This window comes from Staurois parvus, unplaced genomic scaffold, assembly GCF_062004578.1.
Source record: "Staurois parvus isolate SC_StPar_1 unplaced genomic scaffold, SC_StPar_1.0 ptg000289l, whole genome shotgun sequence".
Lineage (NCBI taxonomy): Eukaryota > Metazoa > Chordata > Amphibia > Anura > Ranidae > Staurois > Staurois parvus.
Window position 1 is genome coordinate 1947501 of NW_028318085.1, and position 17500 is coordinate 1965000.

General features: G+C 47.2%; 1 protein-coding gene across 1 annotated transcript in view; it reads right to left on the reverse strand.

Annotated features, from left to right (window-relative positions):
* The window catches only part of CAPN15 (calpain 15), a 93977-nt gene that overhangs the window by 35314 nt on the left and 41163 nt on the right, over positions 1-17500 (reverse strand). Inside the window, exon 3 of the mRNA XM_089682434.1 lies at positions 1010-1215. Within this exon, the coding sequence (XP_089538560.1) occupies positions 1010-1215 (206 nt within the window). The remainder of the gene's footprint in view (positions 1-1009; positions 1216-17500) is intronic.

Consider the following 17500-nt stretch of genomic DNA (forward strand, 5'->3'; position numbering starts at 1 on the left):
TTAAGTCCAAAGGTTCACATACTTTTTCCTCCCTGCACTGTGAATGTTTACATGTTATGTGCAATTAAACCATGGCAACATCTAATGTTTGTGTAGTATTATGTTCAGCAGACTGTGTTCTTCTATTGTTGTGACTTAGATGACGTTCAGAGCACATTTTATGCCCAATTCATGCAAAACGCCACGTAATCCCAAGGGGTTCACATACTTTTTCTTGCAACTGTATATACACATACATATAAACACACACACACACATATACACATACATATAAACACACACACACATATACACATACATATAAACACACACATATATACACATACATATAAACACACACATATAAACATTATGGCCACTACGGAACGGATGATCATAGTAATATAAATTATGTGATGCCTGTTATATGATGCACAGCTTTACCTAGTGGCCATAATGTGGTACTTTCATGATTCACTCAATTGTATAGGAATTACATTCCACCTGCAGAGAAAACAGCCTCATAACTTTTGATTTTGCCCCCCTTTTTATACATTCACCCCTTAATGTCTGTACTGCTCAATACTGCTGGATCCAAAACACTCGGCACCTCTTCTTCAAACTTCCAGGTAGGGAAGCCGGGCCTGAGCACATCACAGGGAACAAGCCACTTGGACAGCGCAGGCTACTGCAATCAGCTTGCTAGGTGGAAAGATCAGCAGGAGAGTGGCTTGTTGATGTCAGCTTCTCAGCTATCTCTATGTACACAAAGTAGGGACATTTGGCTGCCATCCCAGAAATCCGCATGCAGAGGTGGCTCCATAGGACCCTGCAAGGGAACGGAGCCACCCTAAAGCAGTCACTGGTGTGGAGTCATATTTAACACATGGAAGCCTCAGAAAGAAAACCATGCAGAAAATGTAGTAAGTGCAGGAGGTCTGCAGCACATTTCTACATTGCAGGAGTTATGGACACTTTAGGCTTGACTAGAGTGCCCCTTTAAATTTACATCCAGTATATTTGCACTCACCAGCAGTTTCCCAGCAGCCCTTGCAGTATGTCAGAAGGTCGTGGCGTGCGAAAGACAGTCCACTTCACCCCGCGGTCTTTGAGGGTGCAGCTGATCTCTTGTGGTCTTAGCCATTGCTTTACCCGCTGCTGGACGCTGTCAGACTCCGGAAAGCCGACGGAGCGAGGCCCTGGGGGGAAGCTGTCGTCCACAAAATTCACCCTGTTCTGGGATGGGGACAGCCAAGAGGACAACTGTCAGGGGAGCCGTGTTATATAGAGAGTGATGGGAGGAAAGGAGTTGGAGAGAATGATGAGAAAGGGTTAGTAATGAGTGGCGGAGTGTCTCCAGAGAGTCGCAGAGCGATGTGCAGTGAGCGGGAGGAAAAGGCAGGAGCACCTGGGTCTATATATATGGAGGAGGATGAGCAGAGGGAGATGGAGCTGGAAATTCTAACAGCAGAATTAGGTGTTTGTAGAAGAAACAGGGTGCCAGAGCACTGCGAGGTATAGGCCACTAAGCAAATGCATAGAAAAAAAAAAAGACAGTCTAAAGAGAACATGTTCTATACAGCATAATAAAGTGACAACATTCCATACTCAGGCCTGATTTATCAGCAAGTCCTAACTGTCTTTATTTCCACCGAAGACACCAATGGGATTCAAACTCTTTGTCTACGAATCATTTTTCCAGTACGGGCTTTTATCTGATTGGTGGCTGCAGGACCACACAGGCAGTTCTTAGGAAACTTTACAAATTAGGCCGTTAATTCTCAGGACCTCCCAAAGGCTGGTTCTACCCGTAACTCATGTTTCAGCTGCAGCTTGAAGGATTAGGTCACCTTTTGGACAAAAATAATACATTTTTTTGCAGGTAAAAACAATGTGCATTTATTATATTTGTCCAAAAGAGCCTGGAAAGCATTGCACCAGCGATCAGTAGATCACTGACGCCATACGCCATGCAGGCAGTGGCGTCCCGAGGCAGGTGCGGCCCGCATGGGGTGACACCGGACCCGTTCCACGAAAAGGTGGGGATGGACGGGGATGGACAGCTTTCTTTACAACTTACCTTTTCGTGGAGCGGGTCCGGTGTCACCCCGTATAGGTTGCATGCCGACTATCCCCGCAGGATGGATTGGATCTGCGGATTGGGGAGCATATAGGATCGGACTCCGATCCATTGTGCTCAATCCACAGATCCGATCCATTCTGCGGGGATCATCGGAGCACCGGGTGACACCAACCCTAGGGACGCCTCTGCATGCAGGTCTCCTGCAGACCTGTCAGAATATCTGCTTGCCGTATGGGATGTATGAGCAAGCAGATATTCTGCCAGGAAGTGTGAATGAACTCCCACAGTGCACCACAGAGCCATGGTAGTTCATTGAAAACTACAAGCTGATAGCCGCTAAGCTGCTGGGATTTGCAGTTCATTATTTATTTCAGGTACTTATATAGCGCCGTCAATGTATGCAGCACTTTACATATATATTGTACATTCACATCAGTCCCTAACCCTCAAGGGGTGTACAATCTAAGGTCCCTAACTCACATTCATACATACACATACTAGGGACAATTTAGACAGGAGTCAATTAACCTACCAGCATGTCTTTAGAGTGTGGGAGGAAACTGGAGTACCCGGAGGAAACCCACGCAGGTACAGGGAGAACATGCAAACTCCAGGCAGGTGGTGCCATGGTTGGGATTTGAACCAATGACCCAAGTACTGCCAGGCGGAAGTGCTAACCATTTAGCCACTGTGCGGCAGACGTCCGTGAATGAATGACGCAGCTGTTTGGGCGGAGCCCCACACTGTTTTCAAATCTGACAGATATTATGGGGAAACTTCTCTCTGCATTATCTATCACAGGGAGAGGGGAAGGCGGGTGCAGCTGCTGCTATGAGAACATGTTCCACCCTAAAAACAGGTGGAACATGTAACATGTTCCCAAAAGGTGAAATTATCCTTTAACCCCTTTTGCCGGCACATCCCAGCTCTTTAAGAGTTTCAGAAGCCGGGAGGCGGGGCGGGGTCTTAGGGTCATGTGACCGCCGTGATTTGCTGTCAAGGTGGTCACATGATCAGAAAAGGTCTCAATCGCAAAGGGAGATCGGGACCTTTCCGTGAGACACCGACATATGTACTGGAGCGCGCAGGGCGTGCACTCTCAGCATATATGTATTTTCAAATGGTACGCAAATATGTGGCCGCTCGGCGTCAAGACCTAGACACTGAGAGGCCGCATATTTGCTCGCGTTTGGCATCTAGGGGTTAACAAAGGATAAGCTTCAGGCTTCTTATACGGCTGCTGGGGCACCAGCAGTGCGATCCCACCACCAATCTTTGGGTAGTTTCAGGACCCTTCAGACCCAGGCATGCATTTTTTTTTCTCTTCACTTGTGTTAGTCCTGGTTCACACTATTGCGTCTGTGCATTGTGTCTGCGTTTCATGCAGGAAAAAGGTTGCTGCACCATTTTTGAAACACAGCGGCAAGGAAATCACATGGTGCTTTTGTACCATGCGGTTTCCAGGCAGTTCCCGCACCCTCAAATGCCCTGCGTTTTTAGATGTGTGGGGGTGTCATTAAGAATTAATCTCAGCCCCGCACATTTTTAAAGAGAATGTTTTGGCTGTGGTTTGTTGTGGGTACAGGAGCAGTGGGATTCCAGTACCCCAAACCACCCACAATAATGTGAACTTGGCCTTAAAGCAGAGTTCCACTCATCCTGTCAAAAAATAAAAGTCAGCAGCTACAAAAACTGTAGCTGCTGACTTTTAAAAAACAGCCACTTACCTGTCCCTTGGCCCCGTGGTATGTTCCCCGCAGCCTGTTTCACCGGCCATCCTGTATTCCAGGTGCCGGCATCTTCAGTGTGGGCCCCTGGCTGTGATAGCTTGCGGCTTCACAGCCGGGTACCCACTGCGCATGTGCGAGTAGCGCTGCACTTCATGAATGGTCCTGTAGTCTTCTGGGACCTGTCACGTGCACCAAAAGGCTACAGGTAGGGAGGGAGCGGGTACCTGTCAAATTTGGGTACCCACCCCCCAAAGGTGCCAATCCTTAATGGGGAGCAGCCCTTAAAGCGGAACTTCCCCTTTTGGGTGGAGCTCCGCTTTCAGGCCGGCTATTCACTTAAAGGAGAAGAACAGCCAAAGGTCTTTTGGCTGTACTTCTATGGATCACAGTACAGTTTGTTCTCATTCCTGTGACCCGTTTTCAGCAGACTGAAGCCCACTGTTGGCTGACATCACTCAGCTGGTCCAGGTTTTAAAGTCGGGATCCACCCCAGAGTCTGGAGCGGCACCTTGTGCATCCTTCTCAGCGGCCTGAGCCAGCATTTCCCTCCCCACCCCACAGCCCAGCGTTCCAGTGAGCACGGGGACGGGGGACGGGGACGGGGGGGGGGGGGGGGGGGTGTCAGAGCAGACAGCGGCGGTGAGAATTCAGTTGTCACACTCACTTAGAATCGGCGGGGGACAGATGCAGGGCCAACTACGACTTCACAAGAAAAACCCCTAAACTTCTCATTTAAAATGTGTTGTTAGAGACTCAACACACAAAGATTTGCACCATTTTTGCACCACAAAGCACATTCGCTTCTCACATCTCTACACTGCAGTGCACTAAAGAGCCAGCTTATTACCTGAGACCTGGGGTAGGCAACCTCAGAGAGGCGGAGATCTACCTAAACATGGGAGGAGTCAAAGATCACCGGACACCGATATTTGCCAGACTACTGTGCCGCAATTGTGTGCAATTATAGATTTAAATCAGGCAGTGAGGATGCAACATATATATTGTCTCCTGTCAGCGTGACAGCTTGTGACGATAACCAGCATTTCCTTATTTACATGTGATCAGCTGTGATTGGACACAGCTGATCACATGACCGAGCTGACGTCTTTGGCTCTTTCCGTTGAACGGTGATCCGCTGTGTCCGAGGAACACAGCGCACCACCGATTGCCGCGCTGAGCGCCCCCGGAGCCGCATATGGGCGGTTATTATTATTATTATACAGTATTTATAAAGCGCCAACAGTTCGCTCAGCGCTGTACATTACAATGGGAGACAGAACATGCGACAGAACAATACAATGAATACACGAGGGGTTCGAGGGCCCTGCTCCTTGGAGCTTACAATCTAGGAGAGTTAGGGCTCGTTCACACTTGACTGTTTTACCAACGCTTGCCAAATGCCCCTTTAGCGTTTGGCAAGCGTTGGTCCGGCGTTTGCGGAGCGTTTTTTAACGCTCCGCAAATGCTGCATTTGCAGTTTAGCAGCAGTTGCTAAGCGTTAAAAACGCCCCACAAACGCCTATAATGAAGTTTGAATGGTGTTACCGCTCTGCAAACACCCCGTAACCGCGTCGCAACCACGGAGCAGCACCATAGACTAGAATAGGAGGCTTCAATGCCTCCTGACTCGACCAGAGGTGTCCGTTTTGCTGCGCCGCGACCGCTCCCGTTAGAACAGCACCATGTGCTGCAATGTGAAGAACTGTCCGAGGCGTTTGGGAAGTGGTAAAAACGCTTCCCAAACGCCTTTCTGCTGGCTGCACACAACGCTAGTGTGAACGTAGCCTTAGAGTATGTCATAGGACGTCCTCCCAGAACGAGAGAACCGCCATCTGTCCATCATTTCCTTATATGGCGGGAGGCGGTTAAACAGGGACAAGTGCGTTCCAGTGCATTGTTTATGCATTTTACTGCATTCCAGTACAGTTCTGTGCAGGAGAAATGCAAAAAGAGCAAACAGGAGGCGCAAACGCCTAGTGCATTATCCAAGGTTTATTGAAAAGTCAGAAAGACGAAAACATACTCCCAGACGTAGCTTTGTATGATAATGGAGATGGCCACAACAGAGGGCAGGGTGTTCCGACTGTCAGTGTGGTCCTCTCACTGACGCGTTTCGGGGACGAATCCCTTTCCTCAGAGCTAATGATCACCTGTTTGCTCTTTCTCCAGTTGTTGATTTCCCTATCTGAGGAGGGCTGCAGCCCCAAAGCGTTATCCATAGGCCACCTTTTGCCCTGGTTCCCCTGGCCTTCCTTTGGCAATTGATTCCTGGAGCGCTGTAGAGTACACTGTCAGCAGGAGAAATGCAGCCTGTTTTTTTTTTCTGTAACCGGAACGCACTGGAACTGCAAGCGCTGAATTGAACTATGACATTGACAGCTATATAACCTACTTGTGCGTTTTGGATGCAGAAAAAAAAAGCAAATTGAAAAATGCATGTAGTGTGAACTGGCCCTCGGGCTGGTTTCACACTGATCCTGGAAACAAATGCATATGCATTTTTACCATGATTTGGCCGCATTTTTTTTTACAGGAAAAGTAACTTTAAAAATGCAGAAAAAATGCACCATGGGTATGTTTTTGCCACAATTTTCATTCATTTGAATAGGGAGATGCGTTTTTGGTGCGTTTTCTTTACCACACCAAAAATGCAGCAAGCAGGATTTTAAAAACACACCTGACCCGCAACGGATTAGTGGAACAGTTCCATAGGAATACATGGTCACAAGTTTTTCTTCCGCTTTTTTTTTTTTATAATGCAAAAGCGTAAGAAAAGCTGATCAGTCTGATCTCTTTGCTGCACTATTGTGTTCTGAGAGAGGGACCGTCCCCCTGCCAGACCACACCGGTTAGCGTTCGCAGCCATTGGCTGAGAATGCTGATCGGCTGCTGGTTTTCCAGAACAAGCATTTTGTAGATTGATAGAAACAAAAATTAAAATATGTATTTTGAAAATATTTTTACTGTACTGCATGTCTTCACGCTGCCTAAAACATTGGCACAGTACTGTATGTTTAATATACAGCAGGTAAAATAAGTATTGAATACGTCTCCATTTTTCTTGGTAAATATATTTCCAAAAGAGCGATTGACATGAAAATTTTCACTACATGTCGGTAACAACCCATGCAATCCATACAAAGAAACCAAAACAAGTTCAGAAATTTAGTTATGTGTTATAAAATGAAATGACACAGGGAAAAAGTATTGAACACATGAAGAAAGGGAGGTGCAAAAAGACATGGAAAGCCAAGACACCAGTTGAAATCTATCAATAATTAGAAAGCAATCCTGCCCCTTGTCAGTGCAAATGAATATTAACTGGTTCAGTCTCAAGTGATGGCCTATAAAAGGTGTCTCATCACAAGGTGTCAACAAATGGTGATGGGTAAAAGCAGGAGTGGACTAACAACTCATGGGCCCCCGGGCAATAGAGGATCATGGGGCCCCAGTGTCCTTGCCCAAACTCAAAAAATCCTATGAAAAAGGTACCAGGGGCATCTCATGGGGCCCCCTACTGACCCCGGGCCCTCGAGGAGTGCCCGAGTTTCCAAATGGTCTGTCCGCCCCTGGGTAAAAGCAAACCTGTAAAAAAAAAAACCCAAAAAAAACTACCCATATATGGCTAGCTTTATTGAAAAAAAAAAACCTTTCAGAAATCTTCTAATGGATGGAAGAGGGAGGATTGTAAGAACATGTAGCTTTAAAGGCACAGTACTGCAGTCCTCTAAGACAGAGGTGGCCAGATGTGGCCCTTTGCTTGCCTTTAGCTGGCCCTTGGGGCACTATTCCATCCACTGACTATCAATGGGACATCATTCCTGCAATTGACACCAACAATGGAGCACAAATCCTCCCATTACACGAATGATAGTATACAATTCCACCCAATATCACTATCAATGGAGTACTATTCCTCCCAATGACATTAACGATGGGGCACTATTTCTCTTCCTGACTCCTACAATGGGGCACAATTCCTTCCAAAAACAAATGATATGGCACACTTCCTTCCACTGACACCAGCAGTTGGGCACTATTCATTCCACTGACACCTACAGTAGAGCACAATTCCTCTCACTGACACCAGTGCTGGGATACAATTCCTTTCAATGACACCAAACCATGGGGCACTATTCCTCCAATTACCACCAATGGTGGGGCACTGTTCCTCCCACTGACACCAATGACAAGCCATTACTCTGCACACTGACACCAGTGATGGGGCACAATTACCACTGATACCAATAATGGGGTATTATGCCTCCCACTGAAACCAATGATAGGGCACTATTCCTCCCACTGACACCAATGATGGAGCACTATTCCTCCCACTGACACCAATGATGGGGCACTGCTCCTCCCACTGATACCAATGATGGAGCACAATTCCTCCCACTGACACCAACAATGGGCCACAATTCCTCCCACTGACACCAATGATGGGGCACTATTCCTCCCACTGACACCAATGATGGGGCACTATTCCTCCAACTGACACCAATGATGGGGCACTATTCCTCCCACTGACACCAATGATGGGGCACTATTGCTCCCACTGACAGGAATGATTGAGATCTATTCCTTCCACTGATACCAATGAAGGGGTACGATTTCTCCCCTAATTCCAAAGACTGGTCGTTGTTTACTCCCAGTGAAGCCAGGACATTTTCTTCTCTGACTTCCCGCAGTTTGACCCCCCCCCCCCTTAAAGTCTGAAAGACCGTTAACTGGCCCTTTGTTTAGAAAGTTTGGAGACCCCTGGCTCTAAGACATCAAAAAAGGCCTGATAACCGCGAGCAATTCTTAGGTCCCTTTCACACGAACGTTCCATAAGTCCATTACTGATCTGCAATTAAATGGATCAAAAACGGACAGTAATGCATCCCTATGAGCGGTCAGACGCAAGCAGATGTGCTCCCATTTACATCTGAGTCCATCCATGTTTGCCAGACCATTTGGTGTCAGTGGGAGGAATAGTACCCCATCACTGGTGTCAGTGGGAGGAATAGTGCCCCATCATTGGTGTCAGTGGGAGGAATGTGGGCCGTTGTTGGTGTCAGTGGGAGGAATAGTGTCCCATCATTGGTGTCAGTGGGAGGAATGTGGCCCGTCGTTGGTGTCAGTGGGAGGAATAGTACCCCATCATTGGTGTCAGTGGTAGGAATAGTGCCCCATCATTGGTGTCAGTGGGAGGAATGTGGCCCATTGCTTGTCTCAGTGGGAGGAATAGTACCCCATCATTGGCGTCAGTGGTAAGAATAGTGCCCCATCATTGGTGTCAGTGGGAGGAATTGTGGCCCGTTGTTGGTGTCAGTGGGAGGAATTGCGGCACATCACTGGTGTCAGGGTGGATTAGTGGCTTGTCATTGGTGTCAGTGGGAGGAACAGTGCCTCACCATTGGTGGTAATTGGAGGAATAGTGCCCCATGGTTTGGTGTCATTGGAAGGAATTGTATCCCAGCACTGGTGTCAGTAAGAAGTCTGCCTCCAGGTCAGCTTTTGCAGACCTAACCAGATGTGGGCAGATATAGGCAGATGCACATCCATTTACTTCCAACCACCCACAGGGATTACATGGTTCCATTGTTCCTCAATTACAAGGAGAAAAAAAAGGGAGCAGACACAGATGTCACATATGTGACTTCCATTTATGTTCTGATCGTATTCAATAGGGGCCTTCTACATTGCAAGCATTGCTGATTACTGGGCCATGAACAGCAACCCGTCCTACCAATCCATCACAATATGTAATCTGTACACAACGACGGCTGTTGGGTGACCGAGGATCCTCCAACACATTCTGCCTCTTGCAGGCAATAGGTTTCCACGTCAGCACCGGATGATCCAGCTTCGCATTTCCCAGCACTCTCTGCAGTGTAGGTGGACTTTAAATAGAAGCTATTGTGTCTTACCGTACACCTGCACAGTCACGGTGTGCCGTCTTACTAATCCATCAGTGTCAAATTCACAATTGGTGTCAAGTTCAACTCCTGCACTGCCATGTTAGACATTCTTAGCAGCACATAGCAGATCTTAGCAAAACCACCTGTGTGATTAGGTTCTGATGGGAGCTGTCCTCACCCCTAACCATGTGGACCGGTTCAGCTGCACTGTGCCTGAACATGGAGAGTTGGGGCATGACTGCTTCCACTGGAGCCTTATCACCCAGGTGTTAGGCCGGCCATACACGGGTCGAAATTCGACTGATTTTTCTTATGAAAATCAGACCTAAGAAAATTTGGTCGATTTTCGCTCTGTTAGTGGGTCAATGGCACCGGCTGATTTTCGTAGTTCCTCTTCTTTTCGGAGATCGGGCATGTAGGAAAATTTGTGAACAACCACCGATTTTCGCCTGTTAAATGGGGTGAACTTTATGACTTGGTCGGCCAATTTTTAAAATCATTGATGGCACCATCGGATTACTGAATGAACGTTTTTGATTTTCGGATGAAAAATTGTTCGGAATTCGAACCATGTATGGCCTGCATAATCGGCTGATTTTCGCTCTGTTAGTGGGTCAATGTCACCGGCAGATTTTTGTGGTTCCTCCCCTTTTTGGTGATCGGCATGTTGGAAAATTTGTGAAAATGACCGATTTTCCACTCAATGATGGTCAAATTGTACGATCGTTTTCCCAAAAAGAATATGCGCATGAGCCGTGACCTGGAAGGAACAGATGTTTCACCTGTTCTATGGGGTGAACTTTATGACTTCGTCGGCCGATTTTCAAAATCATTGATGGCACCATCGGATTACCGAGCGAACGACGGTTCGAATTCCGAACGATTTTTCATCCGAAAATCAAAAACATGTATGGCCTGCATTAGTCCTCATGCACACGGGACGTTTTGATAACGCTGGTAATGTTAGCTGTGTAAAGTCACATTAAAAACGTGCGTTTTTCAGCGCCTTTGCATTGGCTTTTAGTGGCAGTTTCCCGCATTTGCGGTTTTTAGCGTTTTGTTTTTACCAAAAAAAAATGCTGCTTTGGTAAAAAAAAGTCCAAAAACGCAGCGGTTTTACCGCGTTAAGAGTGTTTTTACAGCTAAAAAACTCCTCTAGAAACCCACAAACGATTCCAGTCTATGTGTGCATGGACACACAGGATAACACGCCGGGGATGGACACACAGGATAACACGCCGGGGATGGACACACAGGATAACACGCCGGGGATGGACACACAGGATAACACGCCGGGGATGGACACACAGGATAACACGCCGGGGATGGACACATAGGATAACACGCCGGGGATGGACACATAGGATAACACGCCGGGGATGGACACATAGGATAACACGCCGGGGATGGACACACAGGATAACACGCCGGGGATGGACACACAGGATAACACGCCGGGGATGGACACACAGGATAACACGCCGGGGATGGACACACAGGATAACACGCCGGGGATGGACACGTAGGATAACATGCCGGGGATGGTCACACAGGATAACATGCCGGGGATGGTCACACAGGATAACATGCCGGGAATGGACACGTAGGATAACATGCCGGGGATGGACACATAGGATAACATGCCGGGGATGGACACATAGGATAACATGCCGGGGATGGACACATAGGATAACATGCCGGGGATGGACACATAGGATAACATGCCGGGGATGGACACATAGGATAACATGCCGGGGATGGACACATAGGATAACATGCCGGGGATGGACACATAGGATAACATGCCGGGGATGGACACATAGGATAACATGCCGGGGATGGACACATAGGATAACATGCCGGGGATGGACACATAGGATAACATGCCGGGGATGGACACACAGGATAACATGCCGGGGATGGACACACAGGATAACATGCCGGGGATGGACACACAGGATAACATGCCGGGGATGGACACATAGGATAACATGCCGGGGATGGACACATAGGATAACATGCCGGGGAAGGACACATAGGATAACATGCCGGGGATGGACACATAGGATAACATGCCGGGGATGGACACATAGGATAACATGCTGGAGATGGACACGTAGGATAACATGCCGGGGATGGACACATAGGATAACATGCCGGGGATGGACACATAGGATAACATGCTGGGGATGGACACATAGGATAACATGCTGGGGATGGACACAGGATAACATGCTGGATAACATGCTGGGGATGGACACATAGGATAACATGCTGGGGATGGACACATAGGATAACATGCCGGGGATGGACACATAGGATAACATGCTGGGGATGGACACATAGGATATCACGCAGGGGATGGACACCTAGGATAACATGCTGGGGATGGACACATAGGATAACATGCCGGGGATGGACACACAGGATAACATGCCGGGGAAGGACACATAGGATAACATGCCGGGGATGGACACATAGGATAACATGCTGGGGATGGACACGTAGGATAACATGTTGGGGATGGACACGTAGGATAACATGTTGGGGATGGACACATAGGATAACATGCCGGGGATGGACACATAAGATAACATGCTGGGGATGGACACATAGGATAACATGCCGGGGATGGACACACAGGATAACATGCCGGGGAAGGACACATAGGATAACATGCCAGGGATGGACACATAGGATAACATGCTGGGGATGGACACGTAGGATAACATGTTGGGGATGGACACGTAGGATAACATGTTGGGGATGGACACATAGGATAACATGCCGGGGATGGACACGTAGGATAACATGTTGGGGATGGACACATAGGATAACATGCCGGGGATGGACACGTAGGATAACATGTTGGGGATGGACACATAGGATAACATGTTGGGGATGGACACGTAGGATAACATGTTGGGGATGGACACATAGGATAACATGCTGGGGATGAACACATAGGATAACATGCTGGGGGGTTTACTAGCTGTAAAAAAACCCAGTCAAAAGCCAAAAAACAGCCGCTGTAAAAACGTCGTGTGCATGAGGACTTAAAGGTGAACTTCGCTTTTAAGAATGTTTTATTTATTATCTGCCTAACTGAAAAGGAAAAAAAATTTGTGTTTTTTTAGTACTGAGAAAATAATTACAAAACCACAATATTATTCCTTTAACATTGTAATAACGTTCCGCAACATTTTTTTTTAATATTTGGTCATTGTACTGATTTTCCTATAAGATAAGGAAAGGAATTACAAGCATGAACTGTCTCTAGTGATATTTATAAGATGTGGATCTGGCAGTCAAGGGGACTTAATCACTGTGATGAGACTGCTGGATTAAGAAATCCTGATGTAAACAGACCAGTTTAATTCTTTATATAAACAGCTGGGCAGACAGAGATCTGTGTTTGTCAGCCATACTGAGGTCTCCAAGGGACCATGAGGATGAGATACATCAATAATTGCAATATCGCCTGACAATCAGATGGCAAAACTACTGTCATTTATTAATTCGCAGGCAAGCATTTAACTCTATGCACCCTGGAGGTTTCCTCCCGCCCATACAGCAAGCATTCCAAGGGACGGCACAGGATTCTGCCATCCACCTTTCAGAAATAGGTTCCGTCATGTCAACTCATGGTTTTAGTTCCTACATTTAAAGATGAACTCCAGGCAAACAGTTTAATAAACAGAAAAAAAATGTATACTGTCTTCGGGATCTGCTTTACCTTTAAAAGTTTTTGTATTTCTAATCCTGTTTTGAGATTTCTACTGCTCTGCTATAGAGCAAAGCTCTGCCAGGGACTGCAGGAGACCTGATTTTCCTCTATTGCACTTAAAGCGGAGCTCCACCCAAAAGGGGAAAATGCTTTAAGGACTGCTCCCCCACTCCCCATTAAGGATTGGCACCTTTGGGGGACGGAGGGGAACGGGTACCCGAATTTGACAATGGAAGGTGTCCTCCCTCCCTCCCTGCCTGTAGTCTTTTGGGACAAGTGACAGGCACCAGAAGACTACAGGACCATTCATGAAGCGCAGTGCTACTCGCGCCTACACAGTGGGTACTAACTGTTCTGTATCTGCCATCCCTCTCTGCCAATCCCTCCACTGGCCTCCACTCAGTGTCCTCCATCCCTCTCTGCCAATCCCTCCACTGGCCTCCACTCAGTGTCCTCCATCCCTCTCTGCCAATCCCTCCACTGGCCTCCACTCAGTGTCCTCCATCCCTCTCTGCCAATCCCTCCACTGGCTTCCTATTTCCCAACAGATAAAATTCAAAACATTAAAAATAACATATAAAGCCATTTATAACTCTGCCCCAAATTACATCACCAATCTTGTCTCTAAATATCACCCAAACAGTACTCTCCACTCCTTGCAAGACCTCCTACTCTCTAGCTCCCTTGTCTCCTCCTCCCATGCTCGTCTCCAGGACTTCTCCAGAGCTTCCCCCATCCTCTGGAACTCTCTACCCCAATTTATCAGACTATCGCCTACTCTGCTCACTTTTAGGCGATCTCTTCAGGGAATCCTATCCTGCCCTCAGCTAATACTGGAATCTTCTACTCTTCCAACCAGTCCATCCCCCACAGTTACTACTTTTTGTACCACTAGCCCCTCCCTCTTAGATTGTAAGCTCCCAGGATCAGGGCCCTCCTATCCCTCTTGTATTGAACTGTATTGTTGCTGTATTGTTTCCCATTATATTGTAAAGCGCTGAGCAAACTGTTGGCGCTATATAAATCCTGTATAATAATAATAATACTCGGCTGTGAAGCCGCAAGCTATCACAGCCGGGTGCCCACACTGAAGATGCTGGCCTCCTGGAATACAGGACGGCCAGTGAAATGGACTGCAGGGGAGACACCACGGGACCGAGGGACAGGTAAGTGGCTGTTTTTTTTAAAAGTCAAAACCTACAGTTTTTGTAGATGCTGACATTTATTTTTTGACAGGGTGAGTGGAACTTCGCTTTAAGTAACGCTTAAAGGTCTTGTGACTGGACAGTGAAAGGAGAAGCAGCAGACTGATGAGATCATCACTCTACTCTCTCTTCCTATTACCATGCTCCATGTTAGCACAAGAGCACTGCAGCACACCTACAGAGTAACATTAAAATTGAAGTTAATCTGCTTTTATTTGCCTTCCTTGGTTTCTCCCACCCCTCTAATCAACATGCTAATGACATTTTATTTTTTTAGATAAAACCTGTTTTCATGGCATACTATGAGATTTAGTAATGTCATCACTGGGTCTCTGTGATTCACTATGCAATGCAGGCAGCACATGGTTGGCAGAAGATGCCTCAGTACATCACAGCTTCCTGAAAACATCACAGCATGCTGGCTCAGAACACCTCTCAAGAGTCCTCAGCCCTGATGCAAGCAGTGGGTTAGCTCTTGGAAGCAGTTATTCAAATCTAAAAATTCCTTGGTGGCTGGGTGTCAGTTTGGGTGGGTGGGTGTTCCTGGGCAGGCTTTATTTGTATTCAGGCTGCCTCAGGTAATGCCTGCATGTGATGTTGAGTCTGAGAACTAAAATCGAATGAAAGGGGTGTGCAAGGGGCTGCCAGGATGGGGAGGAAAGAGCTAGACGATTATGGATGTCTTCAAGATAGGAAACGAGGGGGCCTTGATCTGCAGCTTCTAATGCATATTGTAAGCAATGTTTTAGAACAGGAGAGGAAAAAGGTAAGAATGGAGTTCAGATTTAATTTTTGTGTCTGTCTGGGGTTTAGCTTTAAAGAATGCCTTCATCTAAAGCCATTCATTTATGTTGCATTAATAATCAGCAGGGAAAGGCTCCTACCCGGCAACAAATACTACCCCTGATGCATGAAGAGAAGCCTAGTGGATGCAAGCTTTGTACATATTAAAAAAGTATGTGCCTAGGCCCTCCCCTGCATCCCACAATGCACTGCAGGCACGGATCAGAGGCTCCAGCATGACATTAAAGCGGAGTTCCACTCACTCTGTCAAAATATAAAAGTCAGCAGCTATAAAAACTGTAGCTGCTGACATTTAAAAAACAGCCACTTACCTGTCCCTCGGTCCCGTGGTGTGTCCCCCGCAGCTCGTTTCATCAGCCGTCCTGTATTCCAGGAGGCCGGCATCTTCAGTGTGGGAACACGGCTGTGACAGCTTGCGGCTTCACAGCCGGGTATCCACTGCGCATGCGCGAGTAGCGCTGCGCTTCATGAATGGTCCTGTAGTCTTCTGGGACCTGTCACGTGTCCCAAAAGACTACAGGGAGAGAGGGAGGACACCTAGGCGATCGGACTGGAAGTGGGAGAGGGTCAAATTGGGGTACCCGCTTCCCCCCCCCACTGCCCCCCAAAGGTGCCAATCCTTAATGGAGAGCGGGGAGCAGTCCTAAAGTGGAACTTCCCCTTTTGTGTGGAGCTCCGCTTTAAGGTTTATCAAGAACAAAACATTTTTTTTTTTCTGTTTACCGCCTATGGACCTGACAGTGGGAAGTTTTACACACACTCCCGGTGTCTACAGTCATATCTGTACATCTGACAAGCAGATTCCTGCTTTCAGCCTCCCCCCTTATAACAGCACCCCCTACTCCTGTGCCCCCGTTATGTATCCTGGACTCCACTTGAACATCTGTGGTCTCGGGACCAACACTGCGGGTGCTGCTGGGAAGAGGGGAGGGAGCAGAGTGGACAAACGTCCATTCTCCTCCCCTTCTTGTTGCTGACCTGGAAGTGACATGGAAAATGTCACTTCCAGTCCCCATCTCAGTAGGGTACAGGGGCGGACTGACAACTCATAAGGGCCCCCAGGCAATAGGGGATCATGGGGCCCCTGTGTCCTTGCCCAAACTCAAAAAAGCCTATGAAAGAGGTACTAGGGGCATCTCATGGGGCCCCCTACTGACCCCGGGCCCTCGGGCAGTGCCAGAGTTTCCAAATGGTCAGTCCGCCCATGGTAGGGTATTGAAGTTTATCACCATTCTACAGGCACACGGATATTTAATGTTTGACATGTTGGGTATCTATTTACTCGGTACAACCTCATCTTTTATATTTTAGCAGAACATCGAGTAATTTGTTCATTTCTGTGCCCTAACGTTAACTTCAGTGTATTCTTTGCGGTAATATTCTGTGACATAAAAAATTGCAACTATCACTGTTTTATTCTCTAGGGTGTCTGCTTTCAGAAAATATGTTTTGGGGGTGTTTGTAATCTTCAGGCATAAAATAATTTTTTAAACATGTGCAAAAAAATGCAAAAATGGCTCTGCCAGTGAAAAGGTTAAAACCTTTTTAATTGGACATCCTGTTGACTTTTATAATTTACATGTAAACACTAAGTCCCCAGTCACACTGTGTGCGACATGGCATGCGATTTGCATGCCATACAACTTGCAAATCGTATGCCAAGTCGCACCCTATTGTCCGCAATTACAGTGGTCATGTGGGTGTGGTTCCGATTTCTAAAGTAGTGCATGCACTACTTTTGGTGCGATTTGCATGGACATCCGTGTCAGATGTCTTACAAATCACACCTCAAATTGGCATCCCAACCATGGCACCACCTGCCTGGAGTTTGCATGTTCTCCCTGTGCCTGCGTGGGTTTCCTCCGGGTACTAGGGTTTCCTCCCACACTCCATAGATATGCTGATAGGTGAATTGGCTCCTGTCTAAATTGGCCCTAGTATGTGTATGTATGAATGTAAGTTAGGGACCTTAGATTGTACACCCCTTGAGGGTTAGGGACTGATGTGAATGTACAATATATATGCAAAGTGCTGCGTAAATTGACGGCGCTATATAAGTACCTGAA